At 35.8% G+C, this 20,707-nt stretch overlaps 1 protein-coding gene across 1 annotated transcript in view; it reads right to left on the bottom strand.

Moving 5' to 3' along the window:
- Window positions 1-5,726: 5,726 nt before the first annotated feature.
- Window positions 5,727-20,707, bottom strand: part of LOC141435767 (neuropeptides capa receptor-like) — a 151,655-nt gene continuing 136,674 nt past the window's right edge. The window contains exon 7 of the mRNA XM_074098579.1: window positions 5,727-6,507. Coding sequence (XP_073954680.1) covers window positions 6,234-6,507 — 274 coding nt within the window. The 3' untranslated portion in view covers window positions 5,727-6,233. The remainder of the gene's footprint in view (window positions 6,508-20,707) is intronic.

The following is a 20,707-nucleotide window of genomic DNA, read 5'->3' as shown; positions in this document are numbered from 1 at the left end:
ATGCAACACTGTGCGTGGCATGCTTGATATTTTTACGATACGGTTTTTAAGGTATTAAATAAATAACACGGAATAATTCACACCAATTGACCTAGTACCAAAGTAAGCTTAGCAAAGCTTGTGTTATGGGTACTAAGCAACGGATAAATATAATTATATAGATAGATACATACTTAAATACATAGTAAACACCCAATACCCGAGAACAAACATTCGTATTTTTTCATACAAATATCTGCCCCGACACGGGAATCAAACCCGGGACAAGCTCAAGCTCAAGCTTCGTAGACAGGTTCTCTAACCACTAGGCCATCTGGTCGTCTAAATATGATTATATATGGTATTAAATATGATTTAAATTAAAAATTTGTTTTCACGCCCGTAATAATAAACTAACCACTATACTTCAGGCAGGACGTTTATCTAGGAGTGGCGCCAACTGGTGAGCGCGAAAACGGTAGCCCTCATTGAGCTATGTGGGTGACTCTATTATAGATTAGTAGTAGGCGAATTTTCGGATTCTATCACTAAAAACTAAAATTAGTAAGTAGGGTCATTCAAGAAGTAAGTATAAAAATAACACAAGCAATGCGAAGACGTTTTGAGGGAATTTAATTTTATCCTCGATAGCAATAGGACTTATCACCATTCTTTTGGAAACATGCGTTTTCCCAGAAATAATCTCTTTCCTTCCAATCTTTTTTAAGTACCTACTACACCCTGACTTAATACAATCAATACCTATGAGGGTATGCGTTTTGATGGGGGGCCCATTCAATAACAACAGGATAAGTTCTTAATGTGGGTCTAGGTCAGTAGAGCACGACTCAATTTACAATTTTCGTAAGATAGGACGCGTACTTAGTTATGAATTAAGACAGATTCAAGTACATACAGTCAAAGACACTGAACCACGTACTTACTAACACCTTATTGCTTCCAATCAAAGGTGGGCATTAACTCGTTAATCCGTTAATCGTTAATTAATGGATTAACTCTGCAAACTGCTTAATGGATTAACTATTAAGTTAACTTCAAAAATTGTTAACGCTCTTGTTATCTTCCGTTAAATTGAACTTCCGTTAGCTAACGGACTAACCGTTACATTAGTCGTTGGTTGACATGATGTTATTTTGTTCGTACGTTTGGGGAGTCGAATAGTGAACGATATACAGGGTGTAACATTCATATCGGTCAGTATGGGAAAGTCTCAAACTATAAGACATACGAAGATCTGTTCTTAGGAACCATGTCTTCGATTTTAATAAGAAGAAAAATTGCATTCATACATTTACAAAAAAAAACTTACTCAGTTCGGGAATCGAACCCGGTCATTTTGAAAAATAAAACATACATTATTTCTATTTCGATATCGGTAGGCAGGTCATAAGCAATAAATGTTACTATGAAGTACGATATCTAGAATGAATAAAATGCATTGTATTTCATATTCTTTAATAATGTAAGTTTTATTTTTCAAAACATCCGGGTTCGATTCCCGAGCTAAGTACAAGTTTTTATACTTTTTATATTTTAATAAATTTAAAAGAATGACTATCGCAACAATTACAGTATTAAAAAGATTTTTGAGCGGGATAGTTGCATGAGCTAAATAAATGAAATACATGATTTTTTTCTAATAATTTAACGAACATGGTAGGTAATGTAAATTTTCAAGATAATAGAAAAATAATTTAATTTCAAATTCAAATGATGATGATGATGCTGTATATTCTGTAGGTACCTATGGAAACCTACACAGCGCGTGGAATATTTGGAAATATGTAGTTCCAAAGTATTAATAAGAAAATCTGTCCTAAATATGTAGATTTTAAGATCTTCAAATTAAGGTAATCGTTTTAAGCAAAAACACAAGTAAAAGTCTTATATACCTTTACATTGTATATGGTCAACGCCAATTTTCTTATAATAAGTACCTAATTTTAAAAATATTATGTACCTACCTTTAAATTCGTACTTAAAGCTTAACTCTATGTTATAAACGTTGACTTCTTTTTTCATGAGCAGTATAAATTATTTTTTCACCTCAGCCCCTCAAACAGGCAGGTTTTGCTATGTATGACGTATCAGTGAGCACCGCGGCTCTGTGAGATTTTTTTTTAAATGCTGAGTACAGTGTTGGGTCTACTCACTGAATTCCAAATATTTGAACTTTACTTCATTTCACTTCAACACGAAAAAAGCGAGAGATAGGATCAAATGGGTTGATTACAATCTTAAATTAAATTTATAGTATTAAAAATACCTAATAAATTACATGACAACGAAATATTTCCAAAATGAAAATTTTCCGGATCTTTTAATAAAGTATGCAACCTCGTTGCACGAAAGCCGCTTCTCTTGTTTTTTTTTTTAAAAGAATTTCCGTATACTGCCTCTTTAGATGGAATAAATATTTGTTAAATTGAATGAATTTGTAATAAATCTGTAATAGAAATCTTAATAAAATTATATTTAAAGGTTTAATAACATTTATAATAAATTATACGTTTATTGTTCAACCTTTTTAATGACCCCAAAAGATGAGGCTTTTTTCAGTATTAAAAAATAAGTATGAAATATTTTACAAGAAGTTCTAAGTTCAAATTACAATGCATGTTATGAGTATGAGATTTGTATTGTACCTATTGGACACTTTTTTATGGTTTTAAATGTGATTATTACCTATATTAGTTTCTTAATAATCGGATTATATTTAAAATATTGTGTTTGTTTTGTAAACAGGTATATATGTGGTTTTATTCTTATGTTACATTTAAATTATGTTCTCGCTGCTGAGGTGAAAAATGGTATGTGTCACACGAGACCAAAGTTTTTTTGCATCTCGTGTATTTGAATCCCTTGCTGCTCTTAGGATTCTAACCTATAATCACTTGCTAACACTCTTGATTCAATTATAGAATCCTTAGCTTACTCGGGATTCAAAATCAACACTCGCAACAAAAAACAACTTTGCTCTCTTGTTGCACAAATAACTATTGAAATTCTATAGACTTTTTAAAAGGTACTTGTTATTTAGCAAAATCAGATTTAAAGTCCAAAGATTATGTTAATTCCATTGTAAAGCAATTTTCAAAGTTAATTTACATAATAATCTCTTAATTTTGCTTGCCCACGCATTTATGTTCGGTTGTTCACCGTTTTAGTTAGTGTTAGCGACAAAATAAAGGCTATATAAATGCACATTGCCAACACTTTTCTTTAAACTACTGGGCACTCTATAGTAGTGTGTGAGCCGCATTCGTTGTCCTTCGATGAATACACGATGGGACCCTAGTGAAAAAGGGGTTAAGTCTGCAGAAATTACACAGCTATTTTCTATTTTGTGTAAAGGGGTTTAAGTCGAATCAGCTGTTGAACTTCTGCAGAATTAACCCCTTTTTCACTAGGGCCCCAGTTATTATCAAGATTAAAGAATTAGAAACCAGTAACAGGAACACTGACTGTATTTATTGATTTCTCAAATTAAAAGAACTTAAAAAGAACGAAAAAATATATTAAATTTTTTACTATGATCACTATTTCTTCAAATATAAAATAATAATAATAAATAAATATCATGGGACACTTGACACCAATTGACCTACTCCCAAACTAAGCAAAGCTTGTGCTATGGATTATAGGCAACGGATAATATACTTATATCAACACTTACTCATACTTATATATGTCGGCGGCCGATCGTAAAATCCGCCAGATCACGAAATTCCCAGGCATATCGTGAAACGCCGCCATTTCATGATATGCCTAAACGTTGGCCAGGCATATCACGATGTGCCTGAGAAATAATACGGCAGATCGATTAGAGCAACGCATTCGTCGATATTCCTAGCTCTATACCGGGCACATCGTAAAATAGTTTCTTATTTGGCCACTGGTGGCGCTGCGTATGCAATGGCGGCCGTAACCAGCTGACCGGCCGTGTTTGTTTAGCGCGTGAAAAATGTCGGCGTCGCAATAAAATGATCTTTAAACCGAAAATAGTGATTGAATTCAAAATAGAAGTGCAAAAGAAGCTTTTGAACATCAGCTCCGTTCTTTTTATGTGAATCAAACGGATTCTGTGCACAATGTGAAAAAACCATGGACGTCTGCCCGTATTTTAGAGGTTAGTATTTTGTTGGTAAATAAAGTATTCACTAGTTGTTATTTATTTATATAGAAAAATTTAGGTACGACGAGCGGAGCGAGGAGTGGTTAGTATTAATTGTGATAACGACGCACGAGCCGAGCGAGCGAAGCGAGCGTGCCGCGGCAGCGGCCGGCGAAGTGCCAGAACCGATATGGCGGCGTTTCATGATATGCCTAGGAATTTCATGATCTGCCTAAACTGGCCAAATCATGAAATGGCGGCGCTTCATGATATGCCTAGGAATTTCATGATCTGCCTAAACGTCACTAGGCAAATCGTTAAACGGTGAGTTATGAACGATATGGCGGATGTCCCTTAGCCAATTCATGAAATGGCGGCATTTCACGATATGCCTAGGAATTTCGTGATCTGGCGGATTTTACGATCGGCCGCCGACATATATATCACAATCACAAGTAAGAAAACGTCACAACATTTTCACGAAGACGATCCATATAAAATGATGGAAAACTGTGACCCTATTTTATTAGGGAGATTTATATTTTTGCATTATTTTCGTACTTTTGAACAACCAATCCTCTTAAAACTAATCCTTTTTCGATCTAGGTATACTTGTTTTTCATTTATTATATTTTGTTGCGACAAACAATACCGTGCCGGTTTTACATCCTTATATAAAGGGGAAAGTGAGTTTGTTTGTTTGTTTGTTTGTTACGCTTTCACGCCGTAACTACTGCACCGATTCCTATGAAATTTTGCATACGTCATATTAGAGGTCCAGAATAAATAATAGGATATTTTTTATCCCGAAAAAAATTGCCATTCCCAAGGGATGACCAAAAGTTTGTTTTTGTATTCTAACCGCGGAGCTGACTGAGCTGACTTAATAATGTGTTAAAAAGCATGCTTGCTTGCTTGCTGCACCATTTCTTGCATAATCACATGCTTGCTTACACGATTGCTTCCACGCTTGCTTGCATGATTTAATGCATGCTTGCTTGCATGCTTGCTTGCATGCTTGCTTGCATGCTTGCTTGCATGCTTGAATGCAGGCTTGAATGCATGCTTACTACTAGCACTATTTCTTGCAAAATTTCATGCTTGCTTGCATGCTTGAATGCATGCTCGAATGCATGCTTGCTTGCACTATTCCTTGCATAATTACATGCTTGCTTACATGCTCACTTACATGCTCACTTGCATGCCTGCTTGCATGCCTGCTTGCATATTTGTTTGCCTGCTTGCATGCCTGCTTGCATGTTTGTTTGCTTGCTTGCATGCTTGCTTGCATGCTTGCTTGCATGCTTGCTTGCATGCTTGCTTGCATGCTTGCTTGCATGCTTGCTTGCTTACATGCTTGCTTGCAGCAGAGCTTGCAACATTCCTTGCATAATTACATGCTTACTTACATGCTCACTTTCATGCTTGCTTGCATGCTTGCTTGCATGCTTGCTTGCATGTTTGCTTGCATGCTTGCTTGCATGCTTGCTGGCTTGCTTGCTTGATTGCTTGCTTCTTTGAAATGTTAATGGTTAACGCGAGCGAAGCCGCGGGTAAAAGCTAGTTATATTATAATTTTTAATCATCTCTATGCTATTATGTATGATTCAATTCAATACTTTTTTCATACCTCTCCTTCAGAAAAGTAACTTTTGCTCCCTGACGAGAGCGCAAAGTGCAACTTTTCTGTTCATGGCTTTTCTAAGTGTTTTATGCAAATGCCATTTTTTGAAGTTGACAATTGTAAAGCCACGCCATGTTTCTATGCTGGTTGTTCTTTAATAATATTTAGAATTATTATTTTTTCAAGTTTCTTATTGCTCGGTGTGAAAAGTTGTATGAGCTACTCGGGAGCAAATTTATTTTCATCTTGGGCGTTAACACTTGAATCCCTCATTACGCTCAGGATTCTACTTTAGAATCCTTCGCTACATTCAGGATTCAATGTACGCCCTCGCCGTAAATACACCATTTTGCTCCCTTGTGACACAAATAACTATTTACAATTACAATACAATACAATTTTTATATAAGTACATACTTACTAAACTAAACACACACAATCAACCCTTAAATTTGTACAAAAAAACCCTGTAACTCTCCAATCCACGCAAGTCATTTACATACAGCTATCAATCTCACACGTACTATTCTGTACCTTGTCATCATAAAAGTAAAATACCGTACTCTCCTCCATTTTGACGTCGCCGTTCTCAACAAAAAATGGCGCCGGGTCTTCTTTGACGTAATCGACCTTGCTTACGAAGGCGATACGAGATTCTCGTTTGAGGTACTGGCTGGCTTTTGTCCCTGTGCTGGTGTGGTCCATGTTGATGCGGGAGTCTCGGCGGACTTTGCGGCAAAGCAGTGTCTCTTGGAAGGCGACACGGTATCTGCGAACAAAAAAAAATGTAAAGTACCTTGATGTTAAGCTGTCCTGTGTTGCAGATTTTAAAAGTAGTAACAGTATCTTTGAAATACATAAGTTGCCATAATTTTCACAAAGTGGTCGTGGTTGTATGTTGAGGATAGACCGGGAACCTTCACGACTTTTGTTGGGTAAATTTGTCGTGGTTTGACTTTGCCTTCCACACCGTAGTGCTCGACGTTCGTTGTCAGCAAAATTTATCGTTAGCAAGGAAGCTTTGGGCATAATAAACCAGGTGTTAAATATTAAACTGCAAATTTCAGACCCCCAATGTCTTATTTTTAACCGACTTCATAAGTTAGTTGCGTATACTTAAAATACCTTAATTATTTCAAAAAATATTCGTATATTTTAAGTCAATAATCCTATACTTGATTTCTAATTCTACATTCGTATTTTTTACGTGCCAGTTGGGCTTCATCGTTTTTTGAAGAACATTGAATTTGACAGGAAAACGGCCAGTATTGGATTATCTAAATGACATGTAACCTCGCTGTCATTCACTTGGCATGTCGCATAATAGGGATGTTGACTCCACCAAGACTCCACCCAACTCCACCAATCAACTGACGTACCTACTTTTTATGAGCTGTCAAAACACATTTCTGCCATAGAGTTTGAATGGTAATAGCAACATATGACGTCACTTGTTCGCCAACTCAATCAACTAACTATTTATTGGTTTTAAAGCAACAAAAAATCTAATTTTGCAGTTAATCGAAAATTAATCTGGTTTTCAGGGCTAAATAAAGCGTATTTTTACTGGAGTCGTGTCTTCGAATTATTTTTTAATGGTGTCAGCATCCCTATTGTAAAGTTTTAGTCTGGGCACAGGAGAAAAGAGGGATTAAAAAAAAACTCAACCTGGTTTAAAGTTATATGGTGTGGGCAGTTGATCCTACTCTCTATTCTGAACAAACAACTTTCGGGTTTTCAGTAATTTTATTAACATCTTATGTAAAGCGACATTATGGGGACTCGACCAGGACCAAGTCTTAACGGTAACCAACTCAGTTAATATTTAGGCTAACGTTTCGTAGCAGTATTGTGCAGTAGCATGATAAGACAATTTCCAGTAGAGAAACGTACTCGTAAATGCGGTAGTATAAACGACCTGTAAACATTTAATGTACTGAATTGTGAAGTGCCGATTTCGTTTATGCCTCCTGAATCAGCCTGGATTATCTGCTCTCATAGAAACAAACTGGTAGGATAAGTATATAAACTATAATAGTTGCTTAGTCGTGGTACAATTCAGTGAATCAAATTATATGAAAGCATATAAACATTGGAAAGCAATGAAGCGACATCAGGCGGCCGTATAGTCGATTGCCACCCTGCGGAGTCGGTCAAGATCGTATTGGCTTGACAGTTCCTCTTAAAAGTTTTATGTATATTGTATAGTGTAAAAGAAAGAGCAAATTCGATGAAAAATCATTTTTTCAAATAAAACAAACTGTAATAATCAGAAAGTTTGCCAAAATTAAAAGATAACAAAATGTATTTGAAATTTCAAGGGCTGAAATTAAAATTCGTTTAACGCTTCCCTTTGAGTACATTTATTACGGTTGGTTTAAATTCGTGAGTATTTTGGTAAGTTAGGTAATTTCAATAAGATGGCATTCAATTAGGGTTATATACAACAAAATAGGATGAAAAAAAAACAAATAAAGACGGAAGCCCTTTCTTCTTGTAGTACATGGGTACTACATATGGGTATTATATGGATAATATATCTGAATTTTAATTCCATGACTCTATAGTTTAGGCTAGTCAAATATTATCCCACTAATATTATAAATATGAAAGTTTGTAAGTCTGTTTGTTTGTTTATTACTTTATCACATCTAAACTGCTGAACCGATTTAGATCACATTCGGTGTGCAGATAGTTTGAGTTTTTATCCCGGAAAATTGTATGGTTTCCGCGGGATAGCGATAAATGAGTTCTAAGTGGACGGAGTCGCGAGCAACATCTAGTCCACACTAAAACTAAAATCACAAACTAAAGGCTAGTTCTGATGTTTTATTATATAGTTTAACTTTGACCACTGTACTAACTTCATATTACAAAGTCAGAGCCACCTTCAATAGGAAATACCTATAAATACCTTTTATTACCCGACTGCCCGAAGGAGGGTTATGTTTTTCGAGCGTATGTATGTATGTGGGTATGTATGTCTATTTCTTTGGTCCTCACTGCAGCCTAAACGGCTGGGCGGATTTTAACATACGACGCACCATGGGTAAGTAATACGAGATATAAGAACTTATTATATAATATTCATAATATATACGCTCACTTTATATAAACTCATTTAGTATGACGTTCACTAGATATAATGAACGAAAAGTATAATTTTAAAATATCTAATTTTTAAAGGTTGTTTATATATAATATCAATTGATATAACGATCAAAGCATATATAATGTTCATAACACCTATGATTTAACAATTATAATTCACATTTTACAGAAATATCAAAAAGTATAAAATAAAACATTAAAAAAAAAAAAACCCGACTGCCTCAAAAACTAAAAGGAAGAAAAAAAGTCTAGTGGTCTAGAACTCTGTATAGCTAATTTAAAGTTCAACAGTCGGGACCCATTTAAATCGTGACGCTCTCCCGTGATCGTCCCGATTGTTTAACTTTAAATTAGCTACTCAACAGAGTTCCAATTATTTGCTTCCTTTTAGTTTTTAAGGCAGTCGGTTTTTTTTTTTTAATGTTTCTTCCCTATGTCTGTTTTTTTTAGCGTAATAGCTACCTCTTTGATTTCTTAACTCGGCGGATCGGCGATTTTGGCGTGTATTGCGCCTAAAAGTCGCAACGTGCACAGAACACAGTCACTAGTAGGTATTATTTTCACGTCTGTTCATGTAGGTGTAAAAAGGTGTTAAAGCTCCCCCCGTTTACTCAAGTCTAGAATTACGCGATATCTGAAACGAGAGTTAATGCTATATTGGAACATCGGATATTATTATCGAATTACCCCAAGTTTGGTGGAAGGGTACTAATGCGTTCTCTTTTATCTATTTGACATTATTCCGACAGTTGGTGGATATTTAAGCCTCGTAATTCCTTGCGTACTTCATAAAGTACAAATCAATTGTAAGAATAACTGCCGAATTTTGATATAATTGAGAACATTTATATAGATTTACTTAGTATTTAAGTTGTATTGTGTCAATATAAAATTTTTGTATTGATTCGTCTTGTGCAATAAAAAAATTAACTTTAAGTAGGTTTAGCTTGCATAATGAAATGTGAAACCGCTGGCATAAGCTAGCTAGTATAACCTGGAACTGATTTATTTTATGATTTATTAATTTATTTGCTTCCATCTCCCTACTATTTTTCTCGCTGTCGTGAGGTGAAAAATTGTTTCGCTCGGCTGTAAAGTTGTTTAGCATCTCGTGCCTTTAAAACCCTCGACTATGCTCAGGATTCTTCTTTTGAATTCAATCCTAGAACCAAACAGTCACTTTACAGCCTTGCATAACAAACAACTATTGTGTGATTTGTGTATGTCTTACAGTGTGGAGTTGGAGGACATGAACACACTTGTTGCGTAGACATAGCTATCGCAAGGGCCAGTAAAGACGGACTGCTTTCCAACTGCAATTACGTAACCGCAACTGCTGACTTCCCATATAATTAAATCGCAGCCAGCGTGCAGTTTGTGCCGACTGCAATGGAACTGCAATGACAAATGTATGGGCAGTTGGCAGATGGCAGTTGTTGTTTCTTTAAAAAAATATGGCTCTGTCCATCGGAGGACAATTTTGCCAGTGTCTAGTAGTTTTTGCCGTTGTACGGTAAAAAAATTCTAGAAAACGAAATATGAGACGTAATGGTGGATGAACGATGACAGCGCGAATCCAGATGGCAGTTACTTTGCAGTTGGAATGCAGTCCGTCTGTACTGGCCCTAATGTCGTTGGTGAGCAAAGCAATTGCTTATGGTACATCATATTCATAAGGCTCCGTTTCCACCTGATATGTGCGAGGATGTGTTGCGAGGAATGTGTTTTTGATAATCCAATAGAAACGCTTCATTTACTTAGCCTCGCTCCGCTCAGCTGTTTCCACCAGAGCGCACATCTCTGGTGGCAACACAGCTTAATGGCTTACACGAGCGAAACTTCGTGTAAAGGGAAATAAAAACCTTTGTAGAAAGTTTGAGAGGAAGCCGTAAGTAATACGTATTTGTAATGCATGTCTACGTTTCAAACAGGCATATTAGTTACATAGAGAAAAAATAAAAAGGCAAACATTTGCTTACATTTTTTGTTGTAAGGATAAAGGAATTTAATAACAATACGATGGAGGGACCGTACGGTCCCTTACACAAGTTTAGTAATAATTTACATAAATAATATAACAAACAACGTCGCTTTGTGAATGCTAAATTGTTCACAATACGGAATATTTGATTCGAAACAATTACAGAGTCAGTCGAGAAAGCAATTAATAATGGCCAGTAAATTCCTCTTTGGCTTTTAGTTTACGATTCAGAAATTCAATGTTTATTCAGTTTAGTTTCACAGAGGAAGTGTAATTGCCTGTAGATGAATTAAACTTGTATTAACCAACAGAATCTTAATAGCGGATATCCTCTTCTGCAACACATTAGCGATTTGTCCCAAACCATATTAACACTAGTTGTGTGACTTTCACTGAATAAGACCCGTACAATCAACTCATATTATTTTCAAAGAATTCTTGTTGTAGTTGCCGTAAAATATTTACTAAGTTCTCTCTTCTCTCTTGGAAATTGAATACAAAACGACTTGCGCTGCTAGGCAGACTTGACACCCCACACTTCAGTCTACTCGTGACCACGGCCATCGTAATGTTGCCGAAACGTTGAGGTAAATATTACTCGTGTGTGTTAGCGTGATAAAGTCCTGTGCGTGGTATTTTGACTATGAGTGAAAATCACGAAAGTTTAAGACATTATAATTAAATACAGTTTTATAGTAAACTGGCATATGTTCACAAGGGTACATACCTACAGGGAAATCAGTGGAGCGTGTAGAAACGCGCGGGTCTAAATAACGATTTTATGCATCTTCTCTCGTTCTATTTGCATGCCTGACCGCATATAATATGAGAAAACTTTTATTATGTATCTACACCAGCAAGTGTTGATACAATCATGTATGTGCAAATACAAACTGAGAGAGCAATAGAGCGAAAACAAGTTGTTTTAAAACGAGTTTAGAGTTAAAAAACCGGCCAAGAGCGTGTCGGACACGCCCAAAATAGGGTTCCGTAGCCATTACGAAAAAATCAAGTAATATATTTCTAAGGATTTCGTATTAATACGGAATCTTCCAAGTTTAGGTATATTTTATATCTTAGACTACTATTTACTCATAAACTACTAATAATTCTCAAGAAAACTTAGCCGTTATAGTTTTACTTGAAAGTTTGATATACTTACTACCATCCTGATTTTTTTCCACTCACCGGTTTTAATCAATTTTTTTTTCATTTTTAATTATACCATTTTGTCGGCATAGTTTACTTATATATCCGTGCAAAATAACAGCTTTCTAGCATTGATAGTCCCTGAGAAAAGCCGCGGACGGACAGACAGACAGACATGGCGAAACTATAAGGGTTCCGTTTTTGCCATTTTGGCTCCGGAACCCTTAAAAACATGGGTTATTTTTTGTAGCCTTCTGAACTATTATAAATGATAATAATCGCGGATGTCTCAGGCAAGAGTCTCTAAACGCATCTTCTTTTCTGATCTCCAGAATGGCAAGCGGAAACAAGGCGGCCAGTTCCTACGAGGACGTTCCTACGATCCCATAAGGACGTTCAGAAAAGGCACATGATAAGGTGTGGTATTAATCCCTCTCGCTGGGAAGAGTAGGCAAGGCGCGGCTCTGAATGGAGGCGCGTTGTGACTAATTATAAAGTGACTGAATTAGAGTTGCAGAGGCGGTCTGATCTGGACATGGAACGTGACGCCCTCAAGGCTAAGCCACCCACAGCCATCTTTTACCACTACGTTGACGGTGTGACGGTGTGTGTGTTTGCGCACGTTTTCTAATAAAATTGGCTATTGCAGTCATTTACATGAACGGGCGAACCACCTTAGCCCTCTCGTCCAATAGTTTTAATAGTCGCTGTAGCCGAAATCGGCCAGGAGGTTATTATTATTTATTATTAATAGAAGTTTCCCTGCCGGCCGCGCGGCCGCGTAAGGTATTCGTTTGGGATATTGCTGTCTTTATCGCTCGTGACATAAGCGCTCGCAGCCCTCCCCCAGGCTTTTCGAGATTTGGGCGGTTGAATTTTGGGCTTCGTTGTCCTCAAATTATACGAAAAGTATAGCACAAAAATCAATGATATTTTACAATCTAGATATTCATTATATTTTCTATGCCTGTGGTTTTTTAGATTTTTGTAAAAATGCTTTATTAGTCTGTAATTCGCGTGCAAAGTTGACATCTTTTTTTTGTTGACTTTTGAGCTCCTGTAATTCTGGTATTACACATTTATATGAAAATCTGAAAAACCACAGGCATAGATAATTACGTCTAGTCCATACTTACAAAATTTCATCTATTTCTGTTGCCTATTTTTCAAATGAGACCGGGACGCTTGTATGGAGAATGAAACGAAGAGACTTCTCTTAAATTATAATAACTATTATGTAACGTGGTTTACGTTAGAGGAAAATATAGTGAGGAACGAAGTGGCTCAATGGCTCAAGCTGTCTCATTCTGAGTAGGCATTTGCCTAGCAGTGGGACATTATAAAGATGATGATAATTATGTCATCTGTTGTGTAGGCTTGCTGCAGCTTAAAAATATGCTTTGTTAGTTAGCTAACAACAACAAACCTTACCTATAAGTGGAAAAAACAAAGTGTTTATATACAGCAGGGCTACTACGAAACTAGAAACTTGAAGTTCGTGTCGTGCGGTCCCTCTGACACTTATACTGTTTAATACACGAGCGAGAGCGATGGTACGATACGAACTTCGAGTTTCGAGTTTCGTAGTAGCACTGCAGGACTATACTCGTAGCTGTTGCTTGCGAATCCGTAGCTACGAAAAATTAATTTAGGTATCATCAGATTCATCAGTATACTAAAAATTGTGCAATATTCTTTCAAGGGTCTTAAAATTATCTCCATTATCATCTATGTAAATCTGTTCAAGCGTCAAGAGGTAACAGACAGACATAAAGAGTTACTTACTAATAGGTATATTAAATAGTCAGAATATGGATAATATTTTTGCTTCTTATGAACTGACCCTAAAATGTGTCTTGTCTGAAAACTTTGAACTGAATAAGTTAACGTCTGTAATAATGACTTTAGCGTTGAAACGCGTGTCTCACGTCTTGTCAACTTCGTGTAATGAGTAATGTGACTAATTGAATATCGGCATCAAGCCTAGAGCTTGCGCGTGAAGAGTACAAACTTATCTTTATTCTCTACAACGTACAAAGTTACGAAGACTGGTCAAAAAGAAAAACAGCAAAATATATATATTTTTAATAATACCATTTGCAGTGAGACAGCAGGCTAAAATCTGTTTTCAGGCCGTTCTGAAGGAAGGTCTAATCAAGTTAGCACCATTTTCAGGAGGCTGAAACATGCTTTCAGACCGTTTCAGGCCACAACAAAATAGAAATATTAATGTTTTATTTTAATCTGACAGTGCCTTGGTTTTTACTGTTATGCTGTGAAAATTAAATAAATAAGTTACAGACCTCCTGTCTCCGGAATGCCTATGCGTGTGAGTGAGACAGTCTATTTTGTTCCGGAACATTCGAGAAAATGTGCGAGAGAGATAGCGCAGAATATAAAACCGTTTTCCAGCTTTAGGGTACCGACCAACTATTATCACGATTAAACTTCGAAAGACGACCAATTTCGAGCTTCACAAACTTTCCACGGAATGAAGAATTTTCCCTTGCCAGTACCTAACCTACAGACATCTTATCATAACGAATATAAGTAGAACATCGAACTAGAATGTACACTATTCAGATACATACATACAACTACAAATAAATAAGAATATAATGGTGTAGGTACATAAAATATGTACACCATAATAATATGTTCTTGTGAAAAAATGAACACAACGAGAGTTCCGTCACTGCAGATGCCCGGCTGTCCAGCTTTTTTTATACTTAATAATAATAATAAAAGCCTTTTTATGTCCAATAGCAAGGTGATTTCGATTTTTCACATTTATCTTCACGTTTTTCATGCGTAAAACAGTCCAGCTTCTTCATACTACTTGTTTAACTGACTGAATAAAAAAATCGTGTCTAATATTTTTTGATTATTAAATTAACGGGTTAATTAGATTTTTTTATGACACTAGCCTATTATGCCTGTCTCACGGTATTTTTAATTTAAACATTGAGTTTTTAGAATATTTTCAGCCATATTAATTACATAGGTCATCTTAAGTTGAGTTTTTTTACTTGATTTTCGTGCAACCTGTATCATTATTTAATGCATGCTGTGATCTTCTGTAATTAATAAGGCGCATAGCTTATAAGTTGTTACGCAATGTTAGTAATAATGAAACTTAAAGAGCTTCGTCACGTTTTTACGTGTCCTTTCCTGTCTCTAAGTAAACTGGCGCTTTCCGTATCGAAGATATGTATCAGTTTATTTAGTAGGGTCACAAAAGGGACGTTTATTTCGTATGTTATGGGTTCCGTGCCACAGGGGTCCTATATTAAGCTCACCATAATTGAGTCACCGTAATATCGTGAATCAGATTGTCAACTTTGATGTTGGGCTGTATATAAGGTCCGAGTGTTCGACACGCTAATACCCAATAGACGACACCCTGCTGTTCTATTGCTAATGAAATAAGATTAAAGATGCCAACTATTGGGACAGCGACGAGCACTCGTACCTCAATTACCTTAGAATGGCCAGAAAACCTTTTTTATAATTATCCGCCTCGATTTTATGCGTAGAAGTGCGGACTTATATGGGCGACTTTTAGACATTTATTCGACATCTTATGTGTATGTAAACTCTTGATTGCACATAAAAAAAATACAGATACCTACACAGAGAGAAGAACAAAGGCGAGCTTATTCCTCAAAGGCTAACCTAGTTATGAGAAGACAATTTATTAAGAAGAAGATAAGCAGAAGAGGTTGTCTGACTCTAAAAGTTTGCTTATACTCGTAGTAAACGAGTAAATAAGAGATAAGTTCGCCTTGTACAGTCGAATAAATTGATTCATGTACCAGAGCAGAATCAATTTCACTATGATTTCCTTGACAAAAGTACCTATGGGATGTCAACATGACCTTATTAGTACAAAGATTTCACCCTGGTACGCTCAAGGACTTTAATTCATGAGCCACCATGGAAGTTTTTCAAAGGAAAAGTCATTACGATTTTCATTGTTAATTAATGCGATGTCACTATGACGTTTACTGTGAAATGGTTCCATGGTGGGTCATGAATTAAAGTCCTTGACCCTAGAGTCGTTGACGTGAGTCGGTGCCCTAACATAAGTATCCACTTTTCCATGCAACTAGTATGAAAAAGTGGATACTACATTACATAAGTTCGGAACCGACCGTACATGAAACAGTTTGTTCGACTGTACTCATGTGTCTCATTTTCATTTATAGCTTGTCAATAGTGATTATTTTGGTACAATTATAAAGCGTTTACACACATGGACCGATGAGGCCTTCCTTACCAAATAAAAATCGTTCTGAAGTAATTGAAAAAAAAAATATATAACTAGAAATTATGCACTTAATCCTAAGTTCAACTTAAAATTACGTTGTAAGGACAATACCTAAGTTCAATTCGTAGAGTTCCTAACGTTGTAATTTGAACGCATAACGAAAATGTGACTGATCGTGATCGCCGTAGAGCCTGAAAATAAAATAAATATCACGGGACAATTCACACCAATTGACCTAGTCCCAAAGTAAGCTTAGCAAAGCTTGTGTTATGGGTACTAAGCAACGGATAAATATAATTATATAGATAGATACATACTTAAATACATATTAAACACCCAAGACCCGAGAACAAACATACGTATTTTTCATACAAATATCTGCCCGACACAGGAATCGAGCCCGAGACCTCAAGTTTCGTAGTCAGGTTCTCTAACCACTAGGCCATCTGGGCGTCTAAAATAGTAATAAAATAGTTGTCGTAGGAATTTAAATAATTCTTCGATTAAATCCTTCTGTATTCACAAGAAGTATTTTCAATTCAATCTCTTGGAATGTCATCAATTTTTTTATAAAAATAAGCTACGTTTTATATTGCACTAACAAAAATGCTAAGATGACTGAATCTGTGACAAATATAATCAAGCATTGATTCTTCGTCTAAAAATATATACTGAGTGGTGATACTCGTTATATGAAACGACACATCAATCAAGTATGTTCACGCTAAAAGAAACATAGACGGACCTACACAACATAATATCTTTTAAGTTGAAAATATGTGATGGATAGCAGTTACAGTTTGTCGAAAGTTATAGGGTCGTGTATAATATAAAATTATTAAGAAAAACTAATCTTAACATTACTTTTATGTTGAAGAAGTTGTCGATAAAAAAATTGTTTTTTCACCAAATTTTTGAAGCTATGTATTACGACTTGGCGCTCAATGGGACCATAGATTAGGCGGCCTGCTGTGCTGACTAAGGTCTACATAGCCCAATTAATAAAACCATTATTCCCTACCAGCAATGATCGTAAACCGGCTCTGACTCTACACACCAGCAGGCCGTAATTTTGTAGTTTCAATAATAATAATAAATAAATAATAAATATCATGGGACACTTGACACCAATTGACCTAGTCCCAAACTAAGCAAAGCTTGTACTATGGATACTAGGCAACGGATAAACATACTTATATAGATAAATACATACTTAAATACATATTAAACATCCGTGACCCGAGAGCAAACATTCGTGTTATTCACACAAATATCTGCCCCGGCCGGGATTCGAACCCAGGACCTCAAGCTTCGTAGTCAGGTTCTCTAACCACTCAGCCATCCGGTCGTCAATGAGTGATTATTGATTGGTGAAATAACGCTAGATGGCGTTAGTATCGCGAGGTTTGTTTGAGTTACAGTATTGCTTGAGATTGGCTCATTTTAAAGCCTGACCAGAAATATTGACTATTCGCCATGTTGCGGAATTTCATTGGAACTAATTTCTTACACTGGCAATAATTTTAATGACTGTCAGTTTCACTGTGGCGGTTTCTTTGAACAATAACAAAAAATGCCCAAAAACGATTAGTAGTCAACAACGGATCATTGTAAATAATGTTTATAATAAACTACTGAAAAAAACGTTTGGGGAATGAAACTATTTCAATACAAAACCTTTCCAAATTAACATCAGAGCTAACAGGTAAACGTTGTAGACAAGTCAAGATGTCATTGTTACGACTATACTGCAGGGCTACTACAAATCTCGAAACTCGAAGTTCTTGTCGTGCGGTCCCTCTGACACTTATACTATTTAATACGAGAGCGAGAGGGACGGTACGATACGAACTTCGATTTTCGAAATTCGAAAGCCCTCTAAACTATTGCCATATAAATATGAACAATAGCGCCCTCTTGACAATAGTAATATATTTTTGGTTTACCTTTACTTAACCAATCATAAACGTGACGTAAATGTCAAAGTCGTCGAACGGACCTCAGGACACCAGCGCTAACTGGCCTGTCTCAAAAAAATAATTTAGAGTACCTGCCATAGACGTAAAGTGGGGGTGATTTTTTTTTCTCATCCAACCTTGTAGTGTGGGGTATCGTTAGATAGGTCTTTTAAAAACAATAGGGGGTTGCTAAAAAGATTTTTCGATTCAGTGATATATTTGCAAAATATTCCACTTTAAAGTGCAAATTTTCATTGAAAGGAAAAATTTGAAAAAATTTAGGATGGTAATATCTAAGTATATCAAACTTACAAGGAAAACTATAAAGGTTAAGTTTTCTTGAGAATTATTAGTAATTTAAGAGTAAATAGCAGCCTAAGGTATAAAATATACCTAAACTTGGAATATTCCGTACAAAATGCGAAATCCTTAGAAAAATATTACTTAATTTTTTCGTAATGGCTACGGAACCCTATTTCGGGCGTGTCCGACACGCTCTTGGCCGGTTTTTATTCTACCAGCGCTTTTGGACAGGCCACCTTGCAAATAGAATTCGCCGCAAGAAATTTGGCTGAAGGTAATTTTTTAACATAAAAAATATCAGTTCTCTTAACAAAAAGAAAAACGATAAGAAATTAGGAAATAAAATAGATAAACACAGAAAGACTGAGGACAGAGCTAAGAAGGCAGCAAGGAAGGAAGGTTCATATTCGTCGTGTTCCGAATTCAACGTACTCCAGATTTATCATTTATAGTTTGTAGGTCAGAGTCCGAGGGGCTCCCTGAGCTAGGGGGCCCCGGTAACTACGCCACTGTCGAGTGGAAACACGATCTACGAGTATTTGAATGTCGTTTCTAGTTTGGAAAATAATACCTTTTCGCTAGATTTTCTCATTTAATTTCGTCTGGAATTGGATTACGTATTATTTATCGTCTAGAAATTATTGAATCTAATGAAATTTCGAATTGTATTCCGAAGTTCAGCTTTCATTACGTGAAATGAAGGACAACCGAGCACAATCCACTAATCTATACTTTACAGACAGTAAATTGTGCTCGTCAACTACTAGGTACGTTTAGACAATATTGTACAGCAAGAACGCATACTGTAAGTCCATTGAAATTTTTAATCGTTTGCATGATGACATCAAAAATTTGCCTATTCAATTATTCAAGCGTAAACTTAGGAAATGGCTAGTACAATAATGTTTCTACTATGTTGAAGAATATTTTGATTATTTTACACATTGAACTTGACATTTTATCATGTAATTGGCTTTATTGTAATTTTGTCATTTTTTTTATTTATTTATTTATTAACTTTGGCACACAAAACAAATTGTAAACATGCGGTACAGTAATGAGAATAATTAAGGCAAGAGATTATTTACAATTCAAACTATGTGTACACATCATGAAAAGAGTGATACAATTAAAACTTAAAGAAAAGAAAAGGAAAGTATCAATATTTATATAAATACAAGAGAAACTATACATGCATTTAGTTAACAAACATAATTTATTATATTTTACTTAGAATCCTCACACAACTGAACTGAGGACAATCCTTAATTTGCTGACAAAAACATTAAGTCTTGAACCAAATATGTCTAGGTCTTCATGAGCACCGGCTAAGTCGTTGTACTCCCTACACATTCTAACTATTGGATTATAAAAGGATGTATTATTTTTAAAGACTTCGAGTGAAAAGGTTTTAGGTTTTCGTATTCTATATTTAATGTTGATATTTAGAAGTGATAAGAGGGATGGCGCATCAATATGGCTATGATTTTAATGGTGTAATTGTAATTGTGACATGTTAGTTATCACGTTTTTAGGTGTTCATGTTGACATTATAATATTAAACTCAAGTAGTAGTACTCTATAAATGATTGTCAAGGCATGTTTCTTCATATTAAGCCTAAACTTTTGTTACTGTCTCTTCTGTGCTCATTTTGCATGGCAGTTTCTGGTGAAATGTGTGAGACCATAAAATGTAATACCAGCTTTTGTACCGCCATTTTTATGCAAAAAAGATATTTGTATTTTGTAGTTTCGTTTTTCGATATATCTGCCAAAGAAATAATCGTTAAATTGCGAAAAAGTTCCACCCTGATTACGCAATTCAGATTTCTCGGCTGTACTTTTTTAATTATATCCATTAAAGAAGAAAAACATTTATTAGTGACATTCCTAAATGTTACAGAGAAAAACAAATATGTATACAATGAACTAAAATAATTTCTTTGCTCACCCGCGACCTTATGATAGCTAAGTTTATGCAAGATATGCGTGTTCATGTAGTTCCTCCACCTCCACACTGTACCTACTCGTAAGAACATACACAAATCACATAAACCCATCTATCACCACCACCAAAATACACTGACGCGTTTCAAACTCAATCAGAGCTCATCTTCAGTGCAACACAACCGTACACCATATGAATATGTTGCAAGGATTTCGGGTTCAACGATCTCGCCTGGATAATTCACAAAGT

This window comes from Choristoneura fumiferana, chromosome 15, assembly GCF_025370935.1.
Source record: "Choristoneura fumiferana chromosome 15, NRCan_CFum_1, whole genome shotgun sequence".
Taxonomy (NCBI): Eukaryota; Metazoa; Arthropoda; class Insecta; order Lepidoptera; family Tortricidae; genus Choristoneura; species Choristoneura fumiferana.
Note: the sequence above shows the minus strand (reverse complement) of the source record. Positions and strands in the feature narration are given on the sequence as shown.